We start from the raw sequence: 24,890 nt of genomic DNA, 5'->3' as shown, positions 1-24,890 counted from the left end.
GAAATGACATCTTAGTCATGAAACGGACAGCAGATATGAACGGAAATGCTCGATATGGAGGTTGCTGCTAAGAAGACGAGAGGGTCAAAATAGTTAACGGGCTCAGGTGTGAACTCGGGGATATATTTCATGTTCGTTTAGCACTATCTAGTAGTAGAAAGACTCCCTGGTCCCTTTAGGCCCTGGGGGTTTAGGGTGAGGAAATGGCAATCCCTCTGCTCTGGAGGCTGGGTCATTTGTGGTCTTTCTTTCTGCCTCTTCCTCCAACCCCAGCAGAAAGGATATGGTCAGGTGGTTCATCCCTGGCTCATGGGAGTGGATCTTAAAGGGCAGCCTTTGGCTCAGGCATTGATCTTGGCTCCAACCAGCAATAGAGAGGGCGGCAGGACTGGTTTCAGGAAGCTGGTCTTCACGGAGGCTTTGCTCAGGCAGTGTGCTGAATGCTGTTCACATGGCTGCACGTGTCAGCTCACTGAATCCTCATAACAACTGCATGAGCCTAGGGCCTATTATCATTCCCAACTTAGAAATTGGGCAGCGGAGGTTCAGAGAGGTTAAGTGACTTTGCCAAGGTCACCCAGCTAGCAGGCCACAAAGGCTGGGCTGGCATCCTTGTCTGAAAGCCTGTACCCCTTAACTACCTCTGTCCTGTTCACTATTGAGTCAAATTCAGGGCCATATTGAAAAGCAAGGGGCATTGAAATGGGCAGGCATTTGAAGTCTGGCCCTCTTCCAGCGTAACCCTCGTCCCAGAAAGAATCTAAAGAATGTTTGGTTTTACTTTCCAAATTGGGAAGTTGGCAAAAAAACTATGAAGAGTGCCAGTCTGTGTTTACAAACAGGACAGTCTGGGATTCCATGCTTTGTCAAAGCCTCTTGCACCCGCTTCCCCAAACTGAAGCCCCCTCTAGGCCAGGGACCACCCCTGACATATTCCTCTCTGTGTCTGGCACATAGTTGGCGCTCAACAAACCGTGATAGCACTGAATGATGGCTGGTGGGAGGGAGGGGTCGGGAGTCCTTTTCCAGCGGTGGGTGTGCCCCTCCCCGTCATGCTCTGTCACCTAAACATGGCCTCCTCCAGACAAAGCCCAGACACAGACGAGGAGGTGGTGGCGTCCGTCAGCTCCATTTAAGAGCCTTGGGCCCTGCCATATAGTTCTTAGTTGTGGCTCTCATCAATGAGGTTGTTGCTTCAGGAGGGAACATTTTAGGTGCTTGCTGAGAGGACGCAGGTGTCCAGGGGACGTGGGGGGCTTTGAGGAAGGAGCAGGGTGAGACTGGCTCAGTCAAAGCCTCCCCTCCACTTTGAAACCAAAGGTGCAGGCCCAGCCTCCACTGACGCCTCCAGGCCCCAGCCCACAGGGCAGCTCCTGTGATACGGTGGCAATGAGCCCTGGCCCTGGGCTTGGCCCCCAGAGTGATCTAAGTTGTAAATCTGACCACATCACGCCCTGCCTACAACCCCTAAGTGGATAAAGAAGTATTTCCTGCCCTAGTTTTGTTTTAGCTAACAATGGTGGAGAACTCACTGAGCGCCAGGAATACTGCTGATCTTTCAAGAATAGTTCGTACTCCACTTCATTCAATCAATATACTAAAAGCCAGGGACTATGCCAAGTGTTTTACAGATATTATATAATTTAATCTTCACAGCAGTGTTCTACTGTAATTCCCATTTTCCAAAAGAGAAAACTGAGACTCAGAGAGGAAGCTGCTCAAGAACGTACTGGTGAGTTCTTGGGAACAAGATTCTAGCCGCTGTGACCTAATCCTTGCCAAGAGGAAAGGTTTTACAGCGAAAACAGAGCCCTGGGTGGTAACCGAGAACCTTCCCCAGCACAGAGTCAGGCTGCCCAGTGTGTGACCCTGGGATCAATGAGGGGAGCCTTAGATCCCCTCCCTCTTAATCCAGGACCAGGACTGAAACATTGAAAAGGAGAGGAAGTTAAGGAGGACAGCTTCCCCTTCAGCCCGAGTCCCTCCCTGGTCCCAGGCGACAGGAGCTGCCCCTTTTCCCCCATCCTGCAGTACGCACTATGTCAGTCCCACCTCCAAGTTATCTGGCTCAGAAGGGACCCCACACAACCAATCCCTCCTCCTCCTCCCAAATTACAGATGGGAAAACTGAGATCTCTCCCCACACCTCATCCTACAAAAATCAGAATGAAAACCCAGTTCTCCTAACTTTAATCTAGTGCCCTCTCCAGTATTCCTCCCGAGAAATATTTCCCAAGGAGCACTGACAACCCATAGGGGAGCAGGAAAGGGGCCTTGGTGGTAGAAATGCATTTGGAACCCACCTGGGTTTGTGCCAGCCCGCTACTCACCAGCGTGAGTCAGGAAGGTCACTTCATTTGAATCCTTATCTGTACAGTAGTAAAGTAACAGTAGCCTCATAGAGCTGCTGAGAGCTTCAGTGAATATAGAAGCATCTGGAACACAGTGGGTGCTCCGTGGACTTGAAGCCCAACTACGGTTGCCCTGGAAGAACTGATGTGGGGAAAGAACCCAGCTCCTCTCCCTTCAACCCTCCCCGACACAAAGGGCAGCATGAAAGAAGATTCGAAAACAGATACAGATAAATGCTATGGAATTCTGGAAGGGAAACGTTTCTTTTCATATTTATCAGCTGTTTGATAATCTAGCCCGGACAAAGGGGAAGTAATAATGTGGAGGACAAATAAGAGGATTGCTGATTTGGGTTATCACTCACTATTTTCCCCATGACCGGAACTTGACCTTCCCCAAACACACAGTCATTTGGCCAACGGGCTTCTTCAAGAGACCCCGATCTGTGCGACTCCACCCGGGAAAGGGCAAAGTAGGGCGGGGCTGGGGAAAGCAGATTGCTGGCATCCGGGGACCCTCACCGGTCATTCCAGCCCCTGGCGGCACGGACTACAGCTCCCGGCATGCCCCGCGCGCAGTACCTGCCCGCCTCCAGCCGCCGGGATCCCAGAGGATGCAAACGCCGGGGCCAGCTATGAGGATGGAGGCCGGCGAGGGAGCGCCGCCGGCGGGGGCGGGCGGCCGCGCGGCGGGCAGCTGGGGCAAGTGGGTGCGGCTCAACGTGGGGGGTACGGTGTTCCTGACCACCCGGCAGACGTTGTGCCGGGAGCAGAAGTCCTTCCTCAGCCGCCTGTGCCAGGGGGAAGAGCTGCAGTCGGACCGGGTGAGGCCCGCGGGGTGGGCGGCCTGGGCGGGGGGGGGGGGTCTTCCGTTCTCTGGAATCGGGGCTGTTGGGCCTGGCCCGCGCTCCGGCCCGGGAACCCAGCTGGTTTTATTTCCAAAGAACCGGAGGCGGGAAGAACTGGCTGCGGGAGGGGAGGAGGAAGTGAATCTGAGAGTGAGGAATGTGTCCATTGCCTTGGCAACGGGACAACGCCAGGTCGCAGCCATTTGGAGCTTCTGAGTGCTGCTCTGGGCTCCCACCCCAGGAGGCTGGTGGGTCAGATCGGACTCTTCCCACCTCCTTTGGGGCTGTGGGGGCAGACAGACACGTAGGACCTTCAGTCCGTCCCAAACGGGACTCCTGCACTGGGGAAGGAGGGGCTGAGGCTGCTTCTTCCTGCCCTTTGGGGTGTAGGTGGCCTAGCTGCGCAGGGAGCTGGGTGGAGAAAGCCCAGGGTGCCTTCTGAGCTGGGCTTCATTTGGGAGGAGTGCTGGCCTGGCCGGCACCAGGTCTGGGGTCCCATCCCGGCCCTGCTGTAAACCGCCTGCATGACCTTAGTCCAACTCTTCCCTGTCCCAGGCGCAGCCCCCTGTCTGTAACTAGAGGAGTCTGGTCTGGAGATGACTTCTAAGGCCCTCGTCCCCGCATTCCCTGACCATCTGATGCCGTGACCTTGGGCAAGTCCCTCACCTCTTGTTGCTCCGTTTTCTCTCTGTAGAGCTGTGCAGCTGCCCGCCCTGCCTCCCTGCAGGCTGAGGGTGTCCAATGAGAGCGGCTCCTTTGAAAACCCCCAGAATGACTGGGGAGCTGGTGGAGACAGTGTAGGGAGGACAACCTTCAGGGGAACAACCTCGAAGAGGAGCAATCACTGAGCCCTGCTTTGCGTCAGGTGCCACTGAGACCTCTCTGGATGCTACAGTGACCCCCCTAGTTATAGGGGAGAGGAGTGAGGCTCAGACAGGCCGAATCACTGGCCTATGTTTACACAGTCAGGAAAAGGCAGAGGCGGGATTTGAACCTAGGTGTATCTGACCCCACAGCCCTTTTGCTCCATCATGCCACTTCATTCCAGGGAAGAACAGACTCTATCCTCCCTCCCTCCAATCCTTTACCTGGCCTGAAATGAAGGGTGGGCGGGAGAAGGCCTCACTCCTCTCCTCTCATAGCCTGTTCCCCTCACCTCCGCAGGATGAGACTGGGGCCTACCTCATTGACCGTGACCCCACCTACTTCGGGCCTATCCTGAACTTCCTGCGGCATGGCAAGCTGGTGCTGGACAAGGATATGGCTGAGGAGGGTGAGTTGGTCCCGGGGGGCTGGCCGGGCCCACAGCTTAGCCTGCCTTCTGCAGCATGCCAGGCTTTCTGTGCAGGTCCAAAGCCATTTCTCCCAGCCAGGAGGGGCCTCTTCTCATCCCTGACAGGGCTGAATCCCAAAGCCTCTGCCCAGATCGAGCCTCGGGACTCTGCCAAGCTGACTGGCCCAAGCTTTCACTGGGTGCTATTGGGAAGGTGACAGAAATCCACAGGCAGAGGTTAGAGGGAGCCAGGGAGACTGGCAGCTTCCATTGTGGGCAGCGATGCCCTTTCTCCTGGCCTCCTGGGAAGCCAGCGTGAATGGGGTGGAGCTGGGCAGGGTTATCCCGTATCTCAGATGCAGTCAGCTAGGTGGTGGAACGGGTGGGTCTTCCAGAAATCCAGCAGCCTCTGCGGTACAGTGCTGCTTGTGGGTGGAGGTGGGGAAGGAGGGAGCCTGCTCCCCAGAGGGGTTTCCATTCTCCCAGGCCTGGGTGGCTGAGGTTCTGTATGTGCCCACCTCTGGGCCCCGCAGATGGTGGGGAAGCCATGCCTGGGGGAGTGGCCTCTTGGCAGAGCACCAGCCAGGGCAAGGACTTCAGTTAGTGCCAAATCAACTCTTCCTTGGGGCACAGGGTGTGGGTCTGGGCCTGGGTCAGCTGACCTGGCCAGGCCAGCTTGGACATAGCACTTTTCCTTTCTGAGTCTCCTCTTGTATGTAAAATGGGAATGGTGATATACACAGGGGAAAGCATATTTTGTGACAACACGTGTCTTAAGTCCCGACGCTTGTACCCTGTGGGTGTCTAGCATAGCCCATCCCTCCTCACTGGGTCCTAAAGTCTCCCTAGTGGGTCCCCAGTGGGCCAGGACTTCAAACTCAGAGCCCACTATAGGTACCGGCTCAGCAGGGCCAACAGCTTCTCCGGCAGCCCCTCCGGGGGCACAGGTACCCCAAGCAGGTCCCTTGGGGAGGGGAGGTAAACACTTCAGTTGCATCACAGACAATAACTGTTTACAGGTTCTGGGTTTCTCCATGCCTGCCACTCCTAGCACCTTCAGACATGGCTAGGGCCCCGTTCAGGGGGCTTGTGGGACCTGGGAGGAGACTTATGATATAGCTGTGTGATACCGGGAACTGGTAACTCATCCCTCTGTGCCTTCAGGCCCACATCTGTGAAATGGGGTTCCAGTAGCACCCACCTTGCTGAGCTGCTGTGTGGATAAAGGAGCTAATACACGGGCGTCACTTAGTGCAGTACCTGGCATCGAGGACCAGTGACGCAATGTTAGTTGTTTGTCATCTGCAGGGCTCCACAAGGGACACTCAGGCAGCAGCAGTACTGACTGCCTACTTTGTGTGGGCACCAGGGACAACAGGGTAGATCAGACATGGGCCCTGTCCCCAGGGAGCCCACAGGCCAATTCTGGAAATGATCAGAAGGGTCTTTGCCCTGAAGGAGCTTCGGGGAGTCCACAGGTCTGGGTCATTCCACTTCACTGCAGAGGTAGCTCGCTTAGTCTCTAAGACTCAGTTCCCTTAACTGTATGGGGATGATAATACCTGCTTGTCCCACGTCCTCGGGGCTCGTGCTGAGCACAGGAAGGGTTTTGCACTCATGCACAAGGATTATGTATTTCCTGTGGGCTGTGAAGTCAGGGCCTTGAGTTTGAATCCCAGGCTCTGCTGCTTGTTGGCTGTGGGGTCTTGGACAAGCTGCTTCTCTTTCTGGCCCTCAGTTTCCCCATTTGTTCGATGGGGGCAAAGAAGTACCTACTTCTATTTCTGAGAATTCACTGCAATAAAGACTGGAAAGTGCCTAGCACAGTGCCTGGGACTTGGCATGTGCTTCACAAATGGGAACATGAAATAGGGGGTCAACCAGGGCCCTTCTCATTGTGGCGTCCTAGGGCCCAGTCCCCACGAGCCCTAAAGCAGCCCCCGATTAGGGGAGAGGCCGGCGCCCCTTGGTCACCATACTCCGTACAGCAGAATGTCGGACCACTGAATGGCGGCACCTCGCCCCTTCCACAAGGAGTGTGGGATCCAAGGAAAGAAATATTATCCCCTTTTGCTTGACCCCTGAGCTCAGAGATGCTTGTCACCCTTGTGTGACTGGAGCAGGAAGACGGGATTGGAGGTGGAGGGGAGAAGGGGAGAACAAGGCCTGGGGGCCGTGGGAGTGACCTGGGGGCGGCTCTGTCTGCCAGGGGTCCTGGAAGAAGCGGAGTTCTACAACATCGGCCCGCTGATCCGCATCATCAAAGACCGGATGGAGGAGAAGGACTACACCGTCACGCAGGTCAGGGAGCAGGGGAGCAGCAGGGCAGTGTCTGTGGCCAGAGCAGGGGGTGGTGGGGAGAGGCAGGTGGGCAGAGAGCGCGGGAGGTGGGAGAAAGGGTGGCAGAAGCGGAGCAGTGTTTTCCTTGGGGAGGCTGAGCTGTCCTATAAGGGGAGCGGTGGTTGTCCGGCCCCCAGACCGCCCCGCAAAGCCCAGCCTGGAGATGGACGCTGGTTTCATCCCTGCCTTGGATCTGTTCACCGTGTGAACTTGGGCCAAGCACGCTGCTCTCTGGATCTTGATTTCTCCTTGAGGAATATAGAGGTGCTGAGAATGGCCCACCCTTCCCTTCCTCACAGGCAAAACGGGGTCTATGTGGGGGTGTCGGGGGGCCCGCCGGGGGCAATGCAGGGTTAGTGAATTGTCTGTTTTGGGGGATCAGGCAGTCCCCTGGCGGGCACAGCACAGGTTGCTGGAGCTGGCATTCCTGAGCTTGGACCCTGGGCTTCCGTGACCAGTCTGTAGGAAGAGCTGGAAATGATTCTCAGCTTGCCACTGGGGAGATGTGGGGGGTAAGGGACAAGTAGTGAGGCACCGTCTCCTAGCCCCAGATTGAAGGGGGGAGGCTCCATGTCTCCTGGAGGGCCTGCCTCATTAAGGGACCCCGCATGTCCCCCAGGCCGCTCCCTTCCCTCTGGTATCACCTGTGTTTCAGTTCTGGTTCTGCCACTCTTTAGCTGGGTGACCTTGGGCAAGTACCTAACCCCCTCTGAGCCTCCGTGAAAATCACATAACTCATAGAGTGGGGAGAGTAAGTGAGATCGTGACTGTCAAGTGCTCGGCACGTAGCTCCCGTCTCAGAACATGACTCCTGTCTTCCCACCCTGCCCGCTCCCCTCCTTCTCTCCTTCTAGGGGTATATGGCATGGGGGGACAGAAGAAGCTGGGGCGAAGGCAGGTGCTCGTCCCCCTGCTGGGGTGCCCGTGGCTCCCACAGGTGCCCTCCACACCTCCCCTCTGCCCGCAGGTCCCGCCCAAGCATGTGTACCGTGTGCTGCAGTGTCAGGAGGAAGAGCTCACGCAGATGGTCTCCACCATGTCTGACGGCTGGCGCTTTGAGCAGGTGGGCGGAGGTCCTGGGGGGCCACACCTGGGACCTCCCAGTCTCTGGGCAAAGCAGGCCCCTCCCTTCCTGCAGCCCCAGCCTTGGGTTCCCCACTGCCGCCCCCACCCAGGGGGTCTTCTTAAGTCAAACTGAACAGGGTTGGGCAAGGCCACGCTTGGCGGCAGACTGACCAAGATGGAGGGAGGATAGAAGCCCCGTTTGCCACAGGGCAGCTCTGGGCGTCCTCGGTGGGCGTCCTCACAGTACCCGGGTGGCGGTCTAGACGGTAGTATGAGTGAGTCTTTGGCCCCCAAGTGACCACTCAGGTGCAAGGAGTCGAGATCCACACAGGTGAGTGGAGTCCACCTTGGGTCAACAGCTCCTGGAACAATTCCACAGGCACAGCTTCCAGGGTCCTCACAAGGCACATGTCCAGTTACAGACATTGCCACATTCAGGGCCCAGAGTAGGGACTTCCCTTGTAGTGACCTCTAGTTCCTCCCAATCCAGATGCAGGTTACCCCTCAGGAGGAGTTTTTAGTGTAAGCGCTGTTGCCCTAGTAATACGGCTGATGGCTCACCTGTCTCAGGTTTCCAGAGAAACAGAGCCAGCGAGTTAATCTGAGGTCAAATTTGCCCTTAGAGGAGGAGAAGGGTTTGGCGAGGCCTCTATCCACACCCACCCACGTTCCCTTGCACATGGAGGCCGGGCAGTGTGGAGGAAGGGGCCCCTGTCCAGGAGCCAGAGGCCCAATTCACATCTAGGCCTCACAGTGACATGCCGTGTGACCCTGAGCAAGTCACGTCTCTGCTCTGGGCCTCAGTTTCCTTATCTGATGCAGGACTGTCAGGAATATTAGAAGTCTCTAGCCCAGGGCAGGACTCTAGACATTGGAATGAGCTGACATCATGCCAATAATTAGAAGTATTTAAGTCTATGAGACCCCAGAGACGCCTCGGGATCCCAGAGTCTAACTCCTATCCATTCTTCCTGGCTGTGGGACTTCCAACAGGTCACCACCTCTCCAAGCCTCGTCTGCCAAAGTGGCTGATGTTTTTCTCTCTGCTGCTGAATGAGGGTCCCTGACAGCTGAGTAAAATTCGTCATGTGCAGGGCCTGTATCAGCCACAGAGGGTCCTCCTGTGGGTGTGGTTATTCTAGGGACCTCAGAACATAAGTAGGGCCACCTTTGAGACCTACCCGAGAGTCTGGCAATTGCATGGATTCTCTGAGGCCTAGCCAGTAGGTCAGCGGCCACTGGTCATTTGCCCTCTGGCCTGAGCAGTGGGTGACCTGTTCTACTTCTGCTTTTAGGAATGAACATATTCTCTGGGGCTCCACCATGCCAACCTGGTTCTGGGGTTGCTTCGAGCACCTCTGGGACAGAAGGTGACAGCCTGCCTGCCCATTACAAGCCTCCTGCTTTGAGGAAGTGGCCTGTTAGATCTGGGCTGGGGTGGGGCTGAGGGTTAAGAAGAGCAGTAGTGATACTGCCGCCTTCCTCCAGGGACCAGGCCCAGCCGAGGCAGGTGTGGGAGCTGCTCTGGAAATAACCCCAGAGGTGTCGGTAGGGGAAGGGGAGGAGACTGACTTTCAGCCCCCGAGTGGTATCCTCTAGAAACCCAGCGACGGGCCAGATCAGGACACAAGCTGGTATCTTGACAAGCACTGATGTCCACCTCTTCCTTCCCCGCTGTCCCCCAACCCCGACCTATCATCTTTCTCCCCGTGCGCCTTCCCTCCAGCTGGTGAATATTGGCTCCTCCTACAACTACGGCAGCGAGGACCAGGCGGAGTTCCTGTGTGTGGTGTCTAAGGAGCTCCACAGCTCCCCACACGGGCTGAGCTCCGACTCGAGCCGCAAAACCAAGGTGAGCTCCCCAACCTCAGCCTCCTCTTTTCCTCCCTTTCCTCCCTGCCATCCGCCTAGCCATCCCTGCTTCTTCTCTCTCCCTCCTGCTGCACACGCATAACTCCTGGTCACAGCCAATGCCATCCATCCCATGCCACCCAAGGTCCTGTCTGCTCACGCCAGTTACCCAGGCCCAGGCTGGGGGAGCAGTGAGATAGGACCATCCCGAGAGAGCAGCAACAGTGACTTAGATGCCACTTGAATGGTAGTCACGTGGTGGCCAGGGAGCAGCGTGGCACGAGGGGGTGCTCTGGAGTAGGAGTCTGGGCAAGGTGTGCCTGCTCTGTGTGACCCCGGACAAGCCCCGTCCCCTCTTTCGTTGTGTTCTCTGACAAGTGAGCGGGATGTACTGTGTCCTCTCTGGTGCCGTCTGGCTTGGAACTTCTGGGATCCAAATTGCCATTTTATTCCCAGGGGCGGGCAAATGTCCCTAGTGGTCTTGGGCTGGGGCGGGGAAGTAAGATGTGGTAATCCCGCGCCTTTTCCAGGCCCCCTTCTCCGGCACTCCACAGGAGAGGGGTCAGGAGCCCTGTGGGGTCCAGTCCTAGGTTTCCACCCTGGCCTGTGAGGCAGCTTCAGCTGGCAGTGGGGAGGGGCCTGCGCAGAGGTCCACCCTGGACCCAGAGCTGTTGAGAAGCCAGTGGAACAGGCAGCAAGCCAGGCTGGGAGGAAGGGAGACCATTCTTCTGGGGCCTATCCCTGTGCATTGGAAACATAAAAACCCTGGCTTCCTGTCTGTCTGCCTCCATGTCCTGTGACTTCCCTTGCCCACCCACCCCCATCGGCGCCAGTGCCTGGCACTGCCTTGGAAGGGTGGAGAGTAAACCTGCTGCTTCTGCCTCTCTGGGCCAAAGCCTCAGGACCTGGCGTGCCAGAACCTGTGGCTGGCATCCCAGATCTGAGTGGCGTCTTCCATGACCTCATTTCGACTCTCGTTAGCCCTCCTAAAATGAGGCCTTCCCAGGTGCCCCTCAAGGGACCCAGCCGCATCCCCACCCCGGTCCCCTGCCACCCCTCACCCAGCCTGCCCCATGAGCACCCCAGCAGGGCCCAGCCTGCTGGTTTCTCCGGGCCCATCCCAGGCTTCCCAAGGGACTTTGGCGGTAGCCCTCCCCTCTGCTAGGCCCCTCTTCATCTAGGCCACTCGCCCGCCTGGAGCTGGGGCCCGTGGGGACAGCCGCCCGCAGGCCCCCTCGTTAGTTCTCCACTCTTTCTTCCCTGGGTCCGCCGCTGGTTCACAGAGCACGGAGGAGCAGCTGGAGGAGGAACAGCAGCAGGAGGAGGTGGAGGTGGAACAGGTGCAGGTGGAGGCAGATACACAGGAGAAAGGTGCAGCCAACCCCCAAGGAGACTGATTGCTCATACAAGCCGGAGCCCCTGCTGGAGCCAGCCGCAGAACCCGGGGGGCCGGGGGCTGCTGGGGGGCGGGCCACCAGGGTCAGCTCAGCCGCCTGCCTGGCGCCTCACCTGCATAACCATCCCTTCTCTCACTTTCTCTTTGCAGCCCAGTCATCTCAGGATCCCGCTAACCTTTTCTCCCTCCCACCACCGCCTGCTCCTCCTCCGCTTCCCGCTGGAGGTCCTGCCTCATCTTCATGCACCTCTTCCTCCTGGATCTCATCTGCACCCTGCCTCTTCCCTCTCTGCCCCTGTCCGGGCTTTCTCTCTGCCTGCTCACACCTCCATCCCGGGGCCACCCTGGTCCCAGTCCCCCGTGCCCTCCACCTGGGCGCCCCGGCCCTGCATCTCAGAGCATCCTGCCTGCCGCCTCCTGCACCCCTTCTGGCAGCTCCTGCCTCCCGGCCTGGGGAGGAGGGGTGTCCCTGCACCTCGGGGCCCACTGGCCCCGCCGGGCACCTCTGAGGCTGGGCCACCCGACCCCGGCACCTCACCTCCTCGCCTCCTCCTCACGTTTCCTCCTTGCAGGTTCCTGTCTGCACCCCTCAGACCTGAGGCTGCGCTTACAATGAGGGCCTCTCCTCGGCCCCTCGCTCGCCCCCAGAGCTGCCATCCCTGGTTTGTAGCTTGGCAGAGCTGGAGGGAGGGGCGGAAGCCAGGAGGGTGCTCATCTCTTGTTCCTTGGACTTGAACCAAACTTTCGGCCGATTTTCTCCCCTCACCAGCTTCTCAGCCTATCTTGGCCTTGGGTGTGAGGCTCTGAGAGGAGAAGAAAGTTGGGGGGCGGAAACTTCTACCTGCCCGTCAGCACCAGAGCTGGGCTGGGAGGGAGGGGAGGGAGATGAGCCAGAGGTCTTGGCCTCAGCCCGGCACATAGGAGTTCCTGCATCACAGCCCCATGGCACTGGGTTCTCTGTTTCCGTGTGGGTGGAAAGGACAGGCCATACTTGGATTCCCTTGGTCTATCAGAGTGGGCCGCAGCCGGCTAAGGATGGGGGTGGGGCAGCAAAAGCCCTAGCTCGGTGCCTACAGCCCACTCCACCTTGCCTGCCTGCTGTGTGACCTTGGGCAGGTCACTGTCTCTTTCTAAAATGTTAGTTGTCTCTAAAATGGGAACAGATAGCTGCTGCCTGTGACCTGCCTCTCTTGGCCTTGACCCCCACCCCTGTCTCCAGGCCAGAGTCTTGACAGAATCTGGCCTACTAGGCAGCCACCGCCCAACCCAGGATGGGGCGACGGGCTCTGTGACAGGCAAGCTGGGTCTCCTTCCTGCTCCCCTGCCTCCTGGGTTCCGAGTCCACCTTCTCTGGGCCTCAGCCCCTCTCCCTCCTCCCAGAAGGGACCCTGTGACTCACCTACCTCTTTCTCTCTCCCCGTCTCCCCCACCCTTCCCTTCCTCCATTTCGATCTCCTCTCTGCCCTCTCCTGGTCCCACATCACCCCTCCTCACCGGACCTGCCCCCCTCACCCCTTCCCGGTGTTTTGACCACCCCACCCCGTCCCCCTGCCTCTTCCCCTCTTATTTTCTAGCTGTTACAAGCCAGAGGCACCCGGATGTGAGGCCCCAGATCACCTCCAGGGACTTGGGGTTCCGATCTGAAGTCCTTTATTTTTGTACCACGGGGTGGGCCCCCACCTCAAGGTGGAGGAAGCGCTCTTCCCGCTGCCACCTCTGTCTACACCTGCGGGGCTGTGACCTGCCTCTGCCTCCGGGGTGGGCCCTGGGACCCCTGGGCAGAGCCACCTGCCTGTGGCCAAAGTGTGGCTCTGTCCAGCTTTGTCTTCCCAGCCCCTATGTCCCCGCCCCCGAGACCCCTAGCTGCATGGCGGATACAATCCCTCCTGACCCCATCACATCACCTCCTTGAGCCTCAGTCTCCCTCTGTGTCCAGTGAGTTCACTCTTCCCCCTCACCTACCTCACAGGGTTGTTGTGAGGTTCCATCTAAGAGGAGCAGGATCTCAGAAAGCCCTCCCTCAAGGAGTATAAGCGCCAGACCCTGGGCACACCCCCTTCACCCTCTCCTCAAGGGGGAGGGACCTGCTTAGCTCCAGATGAGATTCAAGTATGGGTGGGGGGTGAAGGGGTGGGGTTGGCTCTGTCGGAAGGAGGGGGCTACTGGGCCTTCACCTGGACTGCTCCCACCCTTCCTGGACTGCTGGGGCACAGTGCCCTGGCCAGAAGGAGGCAGGCCGGGGCCCAGCAGGGACAGTAGGGCTACTCAGGAACTGGTGATGAGGAAGAGGGGGACACCTCCTCTGCTCAGGGGACCTCCTGCGTGTATGACTTCCTGGCTGGGTACTTCTCAGCTGTGTCCGACCCCATGACCCCACCGTGTAATAAAACCTGAAGAAACAGCCGGGCTGGCCGCCTCCCTCTCTTTCTCTGGGTCACTTTTGAGGATAGGGGCTAAACTCAAGGTGGGGTAGATGACCCAAAGGTAACGGGGCCTTTTCCTAAAGCCCGGGGACCCTGCCCTGTTGTTACTCTCCTACGTGTGTAGTGGGGAGGGTTCATGGCTGGATCCTCTGCCCAGTGGCCAGACACTGAAGATACCGGTTTTGCCTTGCTGGGGGAATTTTGGCAAGTGCCTACCCCTCTCTGGGCCTGTTTCGTCTATAAAGTGAAGGGTTGGACCAGTTGACGTCCAAGGCCCAGCGCTTAGAGTCATACAGGTCTCTTCCTGCCTCCAGGCAGCCCTCTGGGAGTATGACCCCGAAACCAGGTCCTTTCTGGCTCTCTGCCATCCCACTTCCCAGACTCAGCGCACGGTTCAGACTGTTCTCTGCTTGCTGGCTTCATCCTGTGCTGCCCAAGGCCTCTACTGCTCCATCCTAACCCCCCAGGATGCCTCTGCTTCCTGCCGTGACATCTTTGGTTACCTCCACCCCTCCCTGTTGCTCCACCCTCTGCCCCAAGTCCCAGGAAATAAGAACACCAAGGTACCCACGCCACCTTCTCTCAGAGTGTCCTGGACCCGGGCTTCTCTTTCCTACCCAGCCAGGACTCTGTCTCCACCCCACCTGGCCAGTTCCTTCGCCTCCCTAGTCCTGCTGACTGTCCACCTTAGCTTAGCACTGCTGGGGGACACCCCTGCAAAGCAGTGATCCCGTAGGCAGAGGCCCTCCCCAGGGCCAGGCGAGGCTCCCCCTCCCACTCAGCAGTCTGGGGGCCTCACTACTTCCCCTCGGGTTACTCTGCTTGCTGAAGCTGACCTCACTTTTTGTGTCCGACTTTGGTTGCAAGAGTCCCCAGGAGATTTCTTAAAGATGACCCACCACCACACCCAATCTGACTAAAACGGGAGTAGGCCCATGATTTGTATTTTAGCAAAGCACCCAATGCAGTGTTCTGCCTGCGCCTCTGAGAACCCTAAGAGCCTACGGGGTAGGAATGCTTTAAATCCCACCCCCACCCCAAAGGAGTCCGCTCTACCTGCTGTCGCCTCCCTCCCACGGATAGGCCCTGGAAGGTGACCGTGCCCCCTGGCTCCGCTCCTCACCTCTGCCTGAGCTGCCTCACCCACCCGTGGACATGCAGCAGCTCCATCTTTAAAACTCCCCCAAGTCTAGGTCTCCGAGGCTTCCTTTTCCTTCCCTCTCAGTTAGGCTTCAAGAAAGGCTTGTCCACACTTGACTCCCCTCTATGTCACCTCCACCACTGCGCCAGTGACCCAGGGCCTGGCCCCGTGGCTCCTGATTCAGGCCATGGCTTTGGGTGCTAAGACTCCACCCCTCTCAGTTCCCCTCCAGCCTCCTACTCTGGGCCCATCTGCGGTGTCTCTGTTTCCCCAACCTCCTCAGTCTCCTCTGTCACCTTCCATGGGTGGTGGCTCTGAAACCCCTCCAATCCTCTCTCAAGTGCCACCTGCCTCCTGGACACCTCCCTCCAAGTTCAGGACACCTTCCCACAGCCTTTCCCTCCCCAGGTGCCCCAGCTCAGGCAGTAGGTCCTCCACTGGCCAGCTGCTCAGGCCAGACCCCTGGGAGTGGTCCTGGGTGACCCCTCACCCCACCCCATCCACTGAGGCACTTGGTGGATAATGAGGGTCCTGCATTCCCACGTCCGTCCCCAATGCTCTTCTCAGTGCAGGCCCCGTCCTCCTGCCTGGGGTTGTGCAGTGACCTCACCAGCCTCGCTGCTTCCCAGTCCCTCCACACTGGTGCCAGTGGTGGTATGAAAATGTGCATCCAGGGCCGGCCCGGTGGCCCAGGCGGTTGGAGCTCTGTGCTCCTAACTCCGAAGGCTGCCGGTTCGATCCCCACATGGGCCAGTGAGCTCTCAACCACAAGGTTGCCAGTTCAACTCCTCCAGTCCCGCAAGGAATGGTGGGCTCCGCCCCCTGCAACTAAGATTGAAAACGGCACCTTGAGCTGAGCTGCCGCTGAGCTCCCAGATGGCCCAGTTGGTTGGAGTGCGTCCTCTCAACCTCAAGGTTGCTGGTTCAACTCCCTCAAGGGATGGTGGACTGCGCTCCCTGCAACTAGAAACTGCAACTGGACCTACAGCTGAGCTGCGCCCTCCACAACTAAGATTGAAAGGACAACAACTTGACTTGGGAAAAAAAGTCCTGGAAGTACACACCGTTCCCCAATAAAGTCCTGTTCCCCTTCCCCAATAAAATCTTAAAAAAAAAAAAAATGTGCATCCACTCGTGTGTCACTCCCCTGCTATAGAGCCTTCCATGGCTCCCCAGGGCTCCAAGGTCAAGTCCTTAGCTCAACTCCAAGCTCTTTGTCATCTGAGCTCAGTTTGTCCTCCTCCAATTCCTCTTTAATCCTCCCCCACACTACCTCTTTTTAACTAAAAACAGCTTACTGTTCCCTAATATGCCACGTTCTTTTGGAACTCTATACCTTGGCACACGCTGTGCCCCTGGCTGGAATGCCCTTGGCTACCATGGAGGCCCAACTCAAGTCTCCTCTCCTCCAGGCAGCCTCCTCTGACTTCCCAAGTTAGAGGCTACCCCAAAGCCTCTTCACGCTGGATGGTCATCCCCACCCCCTGAGATCAGGAACCAAATTCCATGTGTGTCTGTGGCCCCAGCACAGTACCTGGCACACAGAAGGCACCCGGGACATGCTTGCTGAATGAATGACTCCAAGAGGGCAAAGGAAGTGAGTGTCAGGCTGGTGGGGGACGTGGTCACTGGAGCCAGGAGACAGGACTTCTGCATGAGGCTCCTGTCCTAACCCCTGCTGTGTTCATGGGGGTGTTTGTGAGCCTTTCTGAACCTCCATTTCCTCCCAGGGTTCCAAAAGGAGCACATCACTTGTCCCCTCCCTCACTCTGACCTGAGGGTCACCAAACCACCGCCTTCCTGGGGTTGCTCCTGGGACTAGGGTTGGTGCCCAGGGCCCCATTAAATCCCCAGAGCAGGGTCTTGGATCAGACAGCTTTATTCCATAGGGTAGCTGAGCTCACCTCCAGGTGAGAGAGGCCTGGGGGACAGGTAGGGATGGGGTGAGGACCCTGAACCCCCGAGCACCCACCCTTTGGCTCATGGTGGCAGCTGGCCCACTTGGCTATCTCCAGTGTTCTGAGCACCCCACCCCCACCCCCTTCAAGTTAGGCTGGGGGTTTCACAGGCTGGAATCTGCCCTCTGGAGAGGGTGCTGCCCGGACAGCCCATACTGCATTAGGGGTGGGCGTGAGGGACTCAGACACTCCTGCTGGGACCTGGAAGTGCATTTTTGCTGCTGAACCATTTCCCCCCAAAGTCAGCAGTGGAGGAAAGGGAAAGAGGAAAGGGAATGAGGAGGTCACAGGCTGGGTATGAAACCACCAGCTGGGCCTGGTGACCATCCCGGGTCCTCCAGGGAAGTCTGGACCACCAGCTAAGGGCCCTCCTCCCACCTTGTGCCTCTCCAACGGTGTCAGGGAGCAGGCTGGGGTAGGGGACGCCACCTCCTGCCTCCAAAGGGCCCTCCCGCCCCAGAATCCTTGTTCCCCCGCCTGGTGGCTGCCCTGAGCACTCTGAGTCTCGGAGGTGGGCCCTAGTCCGCTGGTGGGAACACCTCAGGTCAGCACCTGCTGGATCCAGCCAATCACACCGGTGATGCGGGTGTAGACGCCAAAGTAGTTGGGCCGGCCGCAGCCCAGGCCCCAGCTGACCAGGCCTGCCAGGAACCAGCGGCCACTGGGCTCCCTGCACACCAGTGGGCCGCCTGAGTCACCCTGAAAAGGGGAGAGGAGGGACAAAGCCACATCAGGGTAAGGGGACTCCCCTTCCAGGCGAGGCTTCTGACTGCTGGGGGCTTTCTGAGTGACAGCAAGAAAGTCACATCGCCTTTTGAAGCCTCTGCTTCCCCTGCAACTTGGCCGGGCCTCCAGCGGGTCCTGGCTGTCGTGGAACTGAGGATGTGTGTCCCCATGCTCCATCCACCTCTGCCGCGTTCTGTGGGCTCCTTCTAGTCCTTTCTACTGTGTCAACCTGAGCAAAGTGCCTCACGGTGGGCAAGGAACAAGGAAAAGAACTGGGTTTGAGCCTCAGACCTGCCCGCCACTGGTCTCTTCTGATTGGTGGCCTGCAACTTGGGGCAAGTCTCTCAACCCCCTTGAGCCTCAGTTGCATCATCTGTAAAGTGGGGACAGCCAGCCCCACCTTGCTGGGAGCCCGTGGGGCTTCAGCAAGCTAATGTGAGAGAAAGGCCAGGCCCTGGGTGAGGTAAGCGTCACCCTCTCCCTCTCGCCCAGCCCCATGGGAGTCACCTGGCAGGCATCCTTCTTGCCCTTGTGGTAGCCGGCACACAGCATACGGGGTGTCACCTGGTAGTGATAGGCCTCACTGCACAGGTCCTGCGGGATCAGCTGCACGTCCACCTTCTGCAGACCATTGCTGGTGGGACCTGCCAGGTGGGGTCAAGGGCAGAGGTGAGAAGATCTGAGGTACCCAGCAGCCCCCGCTCTTCCTTCTACTGTTCCCTCGCTTCTCAGGAGACCCTTCATCTCTCCTACCATGCCCAGCCCCTGCCGCTCCACTTCATGGCCACTGTTCTGGCAACTCCTCTGAGCGGTCCGTGGGACAGAGCACCACCCAAAGCCTGTCTGTACTAAAGTCTCCTCCCTTCCTTTCGCCTGCTTGAGGCCTCTTGGCTGTTTTCCCTCTGCTCTGTGACTGCCCCAGGGGAATTTTCCAGGGCCCCTCACTCTCCCCCTAAAACTCGTCAGCATCTCCCCACTGTCCAGCCCAGTGTGTCCCCACGAGGGATGCGTGTAGAACCCTGGGGAGCTTCAGTGCACACTGTGTCTGGTCCCACCTGGAGATGGCCTGTTTGCCTGGGGTGGGGCCGGGACATCAGTGTTTTTCTTAAAGCCTTCGGTGGTTCTAAAGCACAGGTCAGAGGAGAACCCCTGGCTCACGCACGATTCTAACGGTGGCCCAAGAGGCCCTGCCTGTCTTTCCTACCAATCATCAACCAGATCCATCTGCCCTGGGCTTTCCTCTGGTGCTGGGTGTGCTCAGGGCTCCCTGGGTGGCCACTTGTCCCTTACAGGGGACGTCTTTCCTCTTTCTTCAGGACACTGCCCACTCATCCTCCAAGCCTCAGCTTCGCCTGCCCCTCCCCTGGAGGCCTCCCTGACCCTGCCTAGGTAGGCGTCTCCTCTAGGCTGCCTGTACCTGTCCTTCCAGGTCAGTTCTTAGCACTGTCTGTCTCCCTGAAGAAGATTCTCTTTTCGTCTTTGTATCCCCGTAGCCCAACTCGATGGCTGGAATATAGTAGGTGCTCAACACGTGTCATTGAACGAATGAATGAACGAGTGAATCTTTGCTTTCCCACTCTTCTCCATCATCCTCTTGGACAAGTCAGTCACTTCATCTGAGCCTCAGTTTCCCCACCTTTAAATGAGCTCTACAGTCCTACCTGCTTCCAGATTGTAAATCACTGTACGCATTTTTAAAGCCACCACCACCACAAAGGGTGCAGGGCATGGCCATAGTTCTGCCAACCCAGGCCTGTATTCACAGAACTGAGAGGTGGCCTCTATGTATGGCCAGCTCTAGTCAGTTTAGGTAGGAAGGGGAGAATCCCCATTTCTGAGAGGCAGTAGCAGGAACAGCAAGGGCTCGGGTCAGGCAGTCCTGGGTTCTAGTCTCTGCTCCAACTCCCTCTGGCTATGTAACTTTGAGCAACGGCTAAATGTCTCAACCTCCATTTCCCAATCCATAAAATGGAGCCATAATAGCCACCGCTAAGGTTATTAGGTAGATTAAATGAAATCATGTCCCTCTAAAATCCAACCTTAATTAAGAATCTCTCCTGCCACCCCCACCACACACACACATATCTCTACCTCCCCTCCCCCTACATCCAAGGAGCAGAGGGTTGGCGCTTGCCTGTGGGCTATGGGGTCCTTGACCTGCCCCTTCACCCCACACGTATCCCCCAAGATAACTTTCCATGACTTCAGTTCTCCTTAAATGCCCTTCAGAGTGGAAGGGACGAGCCAGGAGGGCAGGGGCCCACGGGTGGTAAAAGATTGTTTCCTTCTGTGAAATTCAACCCAACTTAATCCCAGGACCAGCAGGCCTCAGGAGTGGAGCTCTGGGGCCCCTAGTCCTGTCCCCTCCAGACTAGATGTTGGGGGAGGCCCACCGCCCCCATCTGCACTCCCCGCAGGCCTGCTCACCACCCTCACGCAGGGCGCCCCAGCCTGTGATCCAGCAGTGCAGGCCCGGCTCAAAGAGGTGGGAGCGCGCAGGCAGGCAGACCGGGCGAATGGCGGGCGAGCGCAACACCGGGTGGTCCAGCTGCAGCAGGGCCACGTCGTAGTCATGGCTGTCGTCCTCGTGGTACGGGTGCAGGAACAGGCGGCTCACCTTGAAAGACACCTCGCCCGGCCAGCGCGAGCTCTGCCACACCTTGCCCAGAAACACCGTCCACAGCGCCGGGGAGGCCATGCTGGGGATGAGGAGGGTGTGCCATGCAGCGGCAGCCTCGCCCATTCCAGACCCTTAGGGTAGCCAGCTTCCCCGCCTGGGACACCGTCCCCCACACCCATCCCCGCCCTGCTCTGGAAGGCGGGGTAGGCGGCAAAGGGTAGTGTTCAGTGTCTGCCTGGGTTCCGGCCCCAGCTGCAACCATTCCTAGATATGTGTGTGCCTCTCTGAGCCTCAGTCTCCTTATCTGTGAAATGGGAATGGCATCTGCTACTCCCGTGTTCTTAATTCAATAAGACTGTAAAAAAGGAGCACAGTGCCAGGCAACTGCAAGTATTTTTCTCCTTTTTATCTGCACACTTTATATTAACTAGGCTGCTGTGAACTCGCTGAGACTCGTTAGTCCTCACCAGGAGGGGGTGGGAGTTGAATGTGGAGGAATCTGCAGAGAGTAGACCTCGAAGACCCCTGGATGCCAGGTCAGCCTTCAGGTCTTTCTTTACCTTGTGGGCAGAGGAGAGCCGGGGTGGAGTGAAAGAGAGCGAGGTGGTCAGACCACACTCAGAAAGAGCCCCTGGCTATCTGGGCAGAGGATGCAAAAGGGAGCTTGGCTCTGGACAGCCAGGGTTGCCGAGGGGTGATGGTTGAGGATTCGTCTCGAGCACTGAGAGGACTTGATGTCTGGTTCTGGATGTGACAAGGAGAGGGTGCCCTGGTGGCTCCAGGCCCTTGGCTGGGGAGTATAGAGATCCAGGGCAGAGGACGAGGTGTGGGGAGAAGAGTCCAGCGGCTGGGGGTGGAGAGGAGCACTGTGAGCCCACCACCATGCAGATGGGGAAGATGCCATAGGCTGGGTGGGTGTCCCCTCTTGGAGGCACACCGGGGGGAGGGGGTTATGGCCTGCGACCAGTCCCGGCAGTTCTGCTCTCTGCTGTACCCCAGTGTCTAGCACAGCCCCTGGCACATAGCAGGAGCACAACGGATATTGCTGGATGGATGTATGAGTGAATGAATGAATGAACCACTGACCCAATTTAAAACAAGATACCAAACGCAGAGCACGGAGAGATTGAACCACCTGTCCAGGGCCATAGAGCATGTTGTTCATGGGAGAGCCAGGACAACCGAAGTGTGGGAACAGCCAGTTTAGGGGACTCTTCACCATCCTTCCCTCTGTCTGCTGAGAGCTCAGACACCATACCGCCCTGCCACGGCCTTCCCTACCCCATCCCTCATGGTCGCGGTCCCCACACCCTCCCCCTCACCTGTCCTCCTGGAAGCAGTGGGCAGCTGTTATCACCCAGCGGTCAGCGATGAGGGCCCCCCCACAGATGTGTCGGCCTCGAACCTGGAGGCTGGCCTGCCATGGCCACTCCCCCTCCGAGGACATGGCCCCGCCCACAATGCGGCCGGAGGGGCCCTGGAGGCCACAGTCTGGGGTGGGGATGGGGGTGGGAGAGGGCAAGGATGGACAGAGGTAGAGGGGCAGGAGAGAGGTCAGCGAGACACAGAGACAGAGAAGGGGGAGGGATGAGGGAGAGAAAAGGAAAGACGTGGAGGGAAAGAATGAGGACAGAGGGAGGGAAAGAGGTAGGTAGGACCGAGATGAGGGAGCAAAGGTAGGATAGAGACATGAACAAATGGTGAGCTTTCCCTCCAGCTCCCCGGGGTGCGCACCACCTCCTTCCCTCCCACGCGCTAGGGCCCCATGGGTGGACGGCGTCTTCTGCCCACCCCACCCTGGGGGAGACCCCCCCGCAGCCAGGCAGGGCAGGCTCACCACAGTGCTGCTCGTCCGAGCCATCCCTACAGTCAGGCTGCCCGTCACACTGCGGGTTGGGCTTCTTCACACAGCTGCGATCCTCACACTGGAACGTGAACGTCCCACAGGGCACCCCTGGGATAGAGGGGGTGGGGGCAGGGCACAGAGGGTGGGTCCCTGAGCCCGAGGGAGCCTCCAAAGCAAGGCCCAGGGAAGGTGGAGCCTGGAAGAGGCCAGGAGGAAACTGGTAAAGGGTCTCTTGATCATAATGAAGGGTCCCCTGAGGGTCCTTCAGTGTCTCCTAAAGGCAGGGGTCCCTTCCCCACGCCCACGGCCCACCGCCCACTCACCTCAGGCTATTCTGTTGAGAACAAGGCTATGTCTCTCCTCTCAGACAGGGGCTCCTGACCGTAGGGTCCTGCCTCCACTTTCAGACAAGGCTCGCAAGAGCAGAGCTCTGCCTCTCCCAGCGGACTAAGGCTCCCCTCGTAGCCGGGCAGTCCTTCAGGTCCTGGCCACGCCAAGCCACCCACCTGCTCCTCACTGCCTTCACTATGAAGAACTTTCTCATCCAACACCTGGTCTTTGCCTGGTCTCCTTTCTTCCTGCCTATTTGAATGTTACCTCTCTTCAAGGCCCAGTTCCGAGCCTGCCTCCTCTAGGAAGCTTTCCTTGCCTAATCTCCTCCCCTCTCTCCAGTCTTCACGTGGTACTGCCCATAATGTCCAGAAGGCTTTCCTACTAACAGATCACCCCAAAGGGCTGGGACCACATTTCTGGTGTCTTTTACTCCCACCTCCTCCCCCTGCCTTACCTATCACTGGGTAGTCTGCAAGTGTTGGTTGGTTGGTCAGTTAGTTGGATGGATGGATGGAGGGATGGATCGATGGATGGATGGTTAACAAATGGACACAGATAGGAGATTGGGCAGACCGACCAATGGGTGGATTGATGGTCCAGTAGGGAGACTGACAAACAACTAGAAGGATGGATAACTGAGTGGATGTAAAAATCATGGATAAAAAGGTAGTTAGAGAGATCAATGGATGGATGCATGCATACACGCATTCATGGATGGATGGAGGGTGGAACAAAGGACACACAGACAAGTAGTTGGGTAATCCAATAAATGGGTAGATTGACAGTTTAGTGGATAGGGGGATAGATGGTTAGACAGGCCGATGGATGGATGAATGAGTGATGAAACAATCAAGTTCTGGTTGGAGAGGCCAGAAGATGGCTGGCTGGCTGGCTGGCTGGACAGACATATGGACATACAGACATACATACAGATGAATTGGTAACTATTTGGACAAGTGGGCAGAAACCTTTGCCAAAGAAGCATGCAGAAGGGCCAAGGTGTGTGGCTGAGACCCATTCTTTGGTTTTCCTCTGGTTTCCCTGGTCACGCCCCACCCTACCTTCCTGGCACTGCTCTTCGTCACTTCCGTTGAGACAGTCAGGCTGCCCGTCACAGACTCTGGACAGTGAGATGCATGTGCTGTCCTCTTGGCACTGGAATGCGGCTCTGCAAACTGTGTGGGGACACAGAAACAGGGCAGGGAGGAGGGAGTCAGAGGAACCGGCTGGGACTTTGAGATACCGGTAGAACATGGATTGCATGTCATAGCCACAAATCTCTTTCTCGGCTACTTTACACCTGAGCTTCACAGCAGCCCAGGGAGATTCCCTATTTCATTGGTGGAAACAGAAATGAAGTGACTTGTCCAAGGTCAGTTGGCTCAGCCAGAACTGAAAGCCACTTTCCCACTCAGTGTTTCCATCTTGGCACCCCCGCACGGAGAGAGAGCCTCACTTCCTGGAGGCTGATAGCTGGAAATTGCACGTGGTGGGGGTCTCTACTCCAAAGGGTAGGCTCAGCTCAGCACAGAGAAGGTGAGGAGAGAGGAGGCCTGGGACGGGCAGGCTGCTCACCACAGTTTCTCTCATCCAGGCCGTTGGGGCAATCCCTGACCCCATCACAGGTCGGCACACAGAGTCCATTCACAGAGCAGAGAAACTCTCCAGGGCAGGCTGGGGGAGGGAGGGCACCGTTAGGATGTGTCATCATGACAACTCCTGTAGATGCAGCACCTGTGTGCTACACAGGTACGTACACACCTGAACACACACGTGTGCACATGGTCCCTGTGGACGTCCGTGTCTAGGCACATGCATGCAGCATACATGTGGATATGTGGGAGTGTGCACACCTAGTGAACACGTGACTGCCTTGCACCTATAGACATACACGAAGCTGCATACATCTGCGCGCATGCTCATACGTGTTCACATGGGCATACACACACACACACACACACACTCCCTTTGTCCAGCCTCTTGGGGCTTCCAGGGATGGCATAGTCCGGGAGAAAGTGTGGGGCTGGGGGTGCCCGCCTTGCTCCCAGGCGGCCCATACTCACGGTCTGACTGGTTGTACAAGCTGTAGTGCACCTGCACGCCGGGCCCAGTGAGAGAGATCTGGGAGGTGAAGTTGATGGTGATGCCGGCGGTAGCCACGACGGGGATCCTCTCGGCGTAGGGCTGCAGGGTGCGCAGGCCACACAGCCTGGGGGTGACCAGAGACAGACTCAGGGCCACCTGGGCCTGTCCGAGGGAAGGACTGCCTGGGCCCCGTGCACACAGGGCAAGGACAGGGCAGCCAGGGAGGAAGGGGAAGCCGTACCTCCACCCCCACCTCCTCTGTCTTGCTTTCTCCCTTGGGTGACCACTCACCCCCAGGTTAACTTCTAGAAAGCAGCCTGGCTATGTCACTCCCCTGCTGACAAACATTCAGTGGCTCCCCACTGCCTGAAGGATAAAATTCAGTCTGGATTCTAGTCCCGTCACCTAGCAAATCAGTGTCCTTCTCTGAGCCTACTTTCCTTCACTATAAAATAAGGGAAATTTGATTTCTGTTGACCTGAGATCTGACAAAACGGCTTCCATATATCAGCAGAGGCAGAAGACTTGACTTGTCTGCTCTCTGTAGACAGGCGAGGACGTCCTCTTTGTGCCCAGTGAGAAGGCAGCAGTGCCCCCACTCAGTCCCTCCCACCGAGACACCCCCACAGCCCTG

The 24,890-nt window shown here is 57.8% G+C and overlaps 2 protein-coding genes across 9 annotated transcripts in view; one reads left to right on the top strand and one right to left on the bottom strand.

Moving 5' to 3' along the window:
* Positions 1-2,924: 2,924 nt before the first annotated feature.
* Positions 2,925-13,530, top strand: KCTD17 (potassium channel tetramerization domain containing 17). 6 transcript variants are annotated; one of them, XM_033117923.1, is made up of 9 exons: positions 2,925-3,175; positions 4,364-4,472; positions 6,682-6,773; positions 7,780-7,875; positions 9,604-9,729; positions 11,012-11,099; positions 11,275-11,361; positions 11,708-11,786; positions 12,699-12,768. In XM_033117923.1, exons 1-9 carry the CDS (start codon positions 2,966-2,968, stop codon positions 12,766-12,768), a joined length of 957 nt encoding a protein of 318 aa, XP_032973814.1. In that variant the 5' UTR covers positions 2,925-2,965. The 6 variants fall into 6 exon arrangements, with proteins under 6 accessions (XP_032973814.1, XP_032973809.1, XP_032973812.1 ...); XM_033117921.1 differs by lacking the exon at positions 11,275-11,361 and having other exon boundaries at positions 2,927-3,175; positions 11,697-11,786; positions 12,699-12,883; XM_033117918.1 differs by lacking the exon at positions 12,699-12,768 and having other exon boundaries at positions 11,275-12,659.
* Positions 13,531-16,551: 3,021 nt separating this feature from the next.
* The window catches only part of TMPRSS6 (transmembrane serine protease 6), a 37,444-nt gene continuing 29,105 nt past the window's right edge, over positions 16,552-24,890 (bottom strand). For all 3 annotated transcript variants that reach the window (XM_033118497.1, XM_033118498.1, XM_033118499.1), the window contains 8 exons: positions 24,235-24,380; positions 23,747-23,845; positions 23,233-23,346; positions 21,830-21,946; positions 21,315-21,483; positions 19,800-20,071; positions 17,880-18,016; positions 16,552-17,345 (listed from right to left, as the gene is read on the bottom strand). In XM_033118497.1, the coding sequence (XP_032974388.1) occupies positions 17,187-17,345; positions 17,880-18,016; positions 19,800-20,071; positions 21,315-21,483; positions 21,830-21,946; positions 23,233-23,346; positions 23,747-23,845; positions 24,235-24,380 (1,213 nt within the window). In that variant the 3' untranslated portion in view covers positions 16,552-17,186. The remainder of the gene's footprint in view (positions 17,346-17,879; positions 18,017-19,799; positions 20,072-21,314; positions 21,484-21,829; positions 21,947-23,232; positions 23,347-23,746; positions 23,846-24,234; positions 24,381-24,890) is intronic.

Source organism: Rhinolophus ferrumequinum, chromosome 10, assembly GCF_004115265.2.
Source record: "Rhinolophus ferrumequinum isolate MPI-CBG mRhiFer1 chromosome 10, mRhiFer1_v1.p, whole genome shotgun sequence".
Taxonomy (NCBI): domain Eukaryota; kingdom Metazoa; phylum Chordata; class Mammalia; order Chiroptera; family Rhinolophidae; genus Rhinolophus; species Rhinolophus ferrumequinum.
This window is presented reverse-complemented; position numbering and strand designations above follow the sequence as displayed.

What these genes read in the sequence shown, in the direction of transcription:
- KCTD17 (XM_033117918.1), top strand. Translation starts at nt 2,966, where the DNA reads ATGCAAACGCCGGGGCCAGCTATGAGGATGGAGGCCGGCGAGGGAGCG. An exon ending in CAAGGATATGGCTGAGGAGG is followed by an intron (nt 4,473 to 6,681) that starts GTGAGTTGGTCC and finishes TCTGTCTGCCAG; the next exon opens with GGGTCCTGGAAGAAGCGGAG. An exon ending in ACGGCTGGCGCTTTGAGCAG is followed by an intron (nt 7,876 to 9,603) that starts GTGGGCGGAGGT and finishes CCTTCCCTCCAG; the next exon opens with CTGGTGAATATTGGCTCCTC.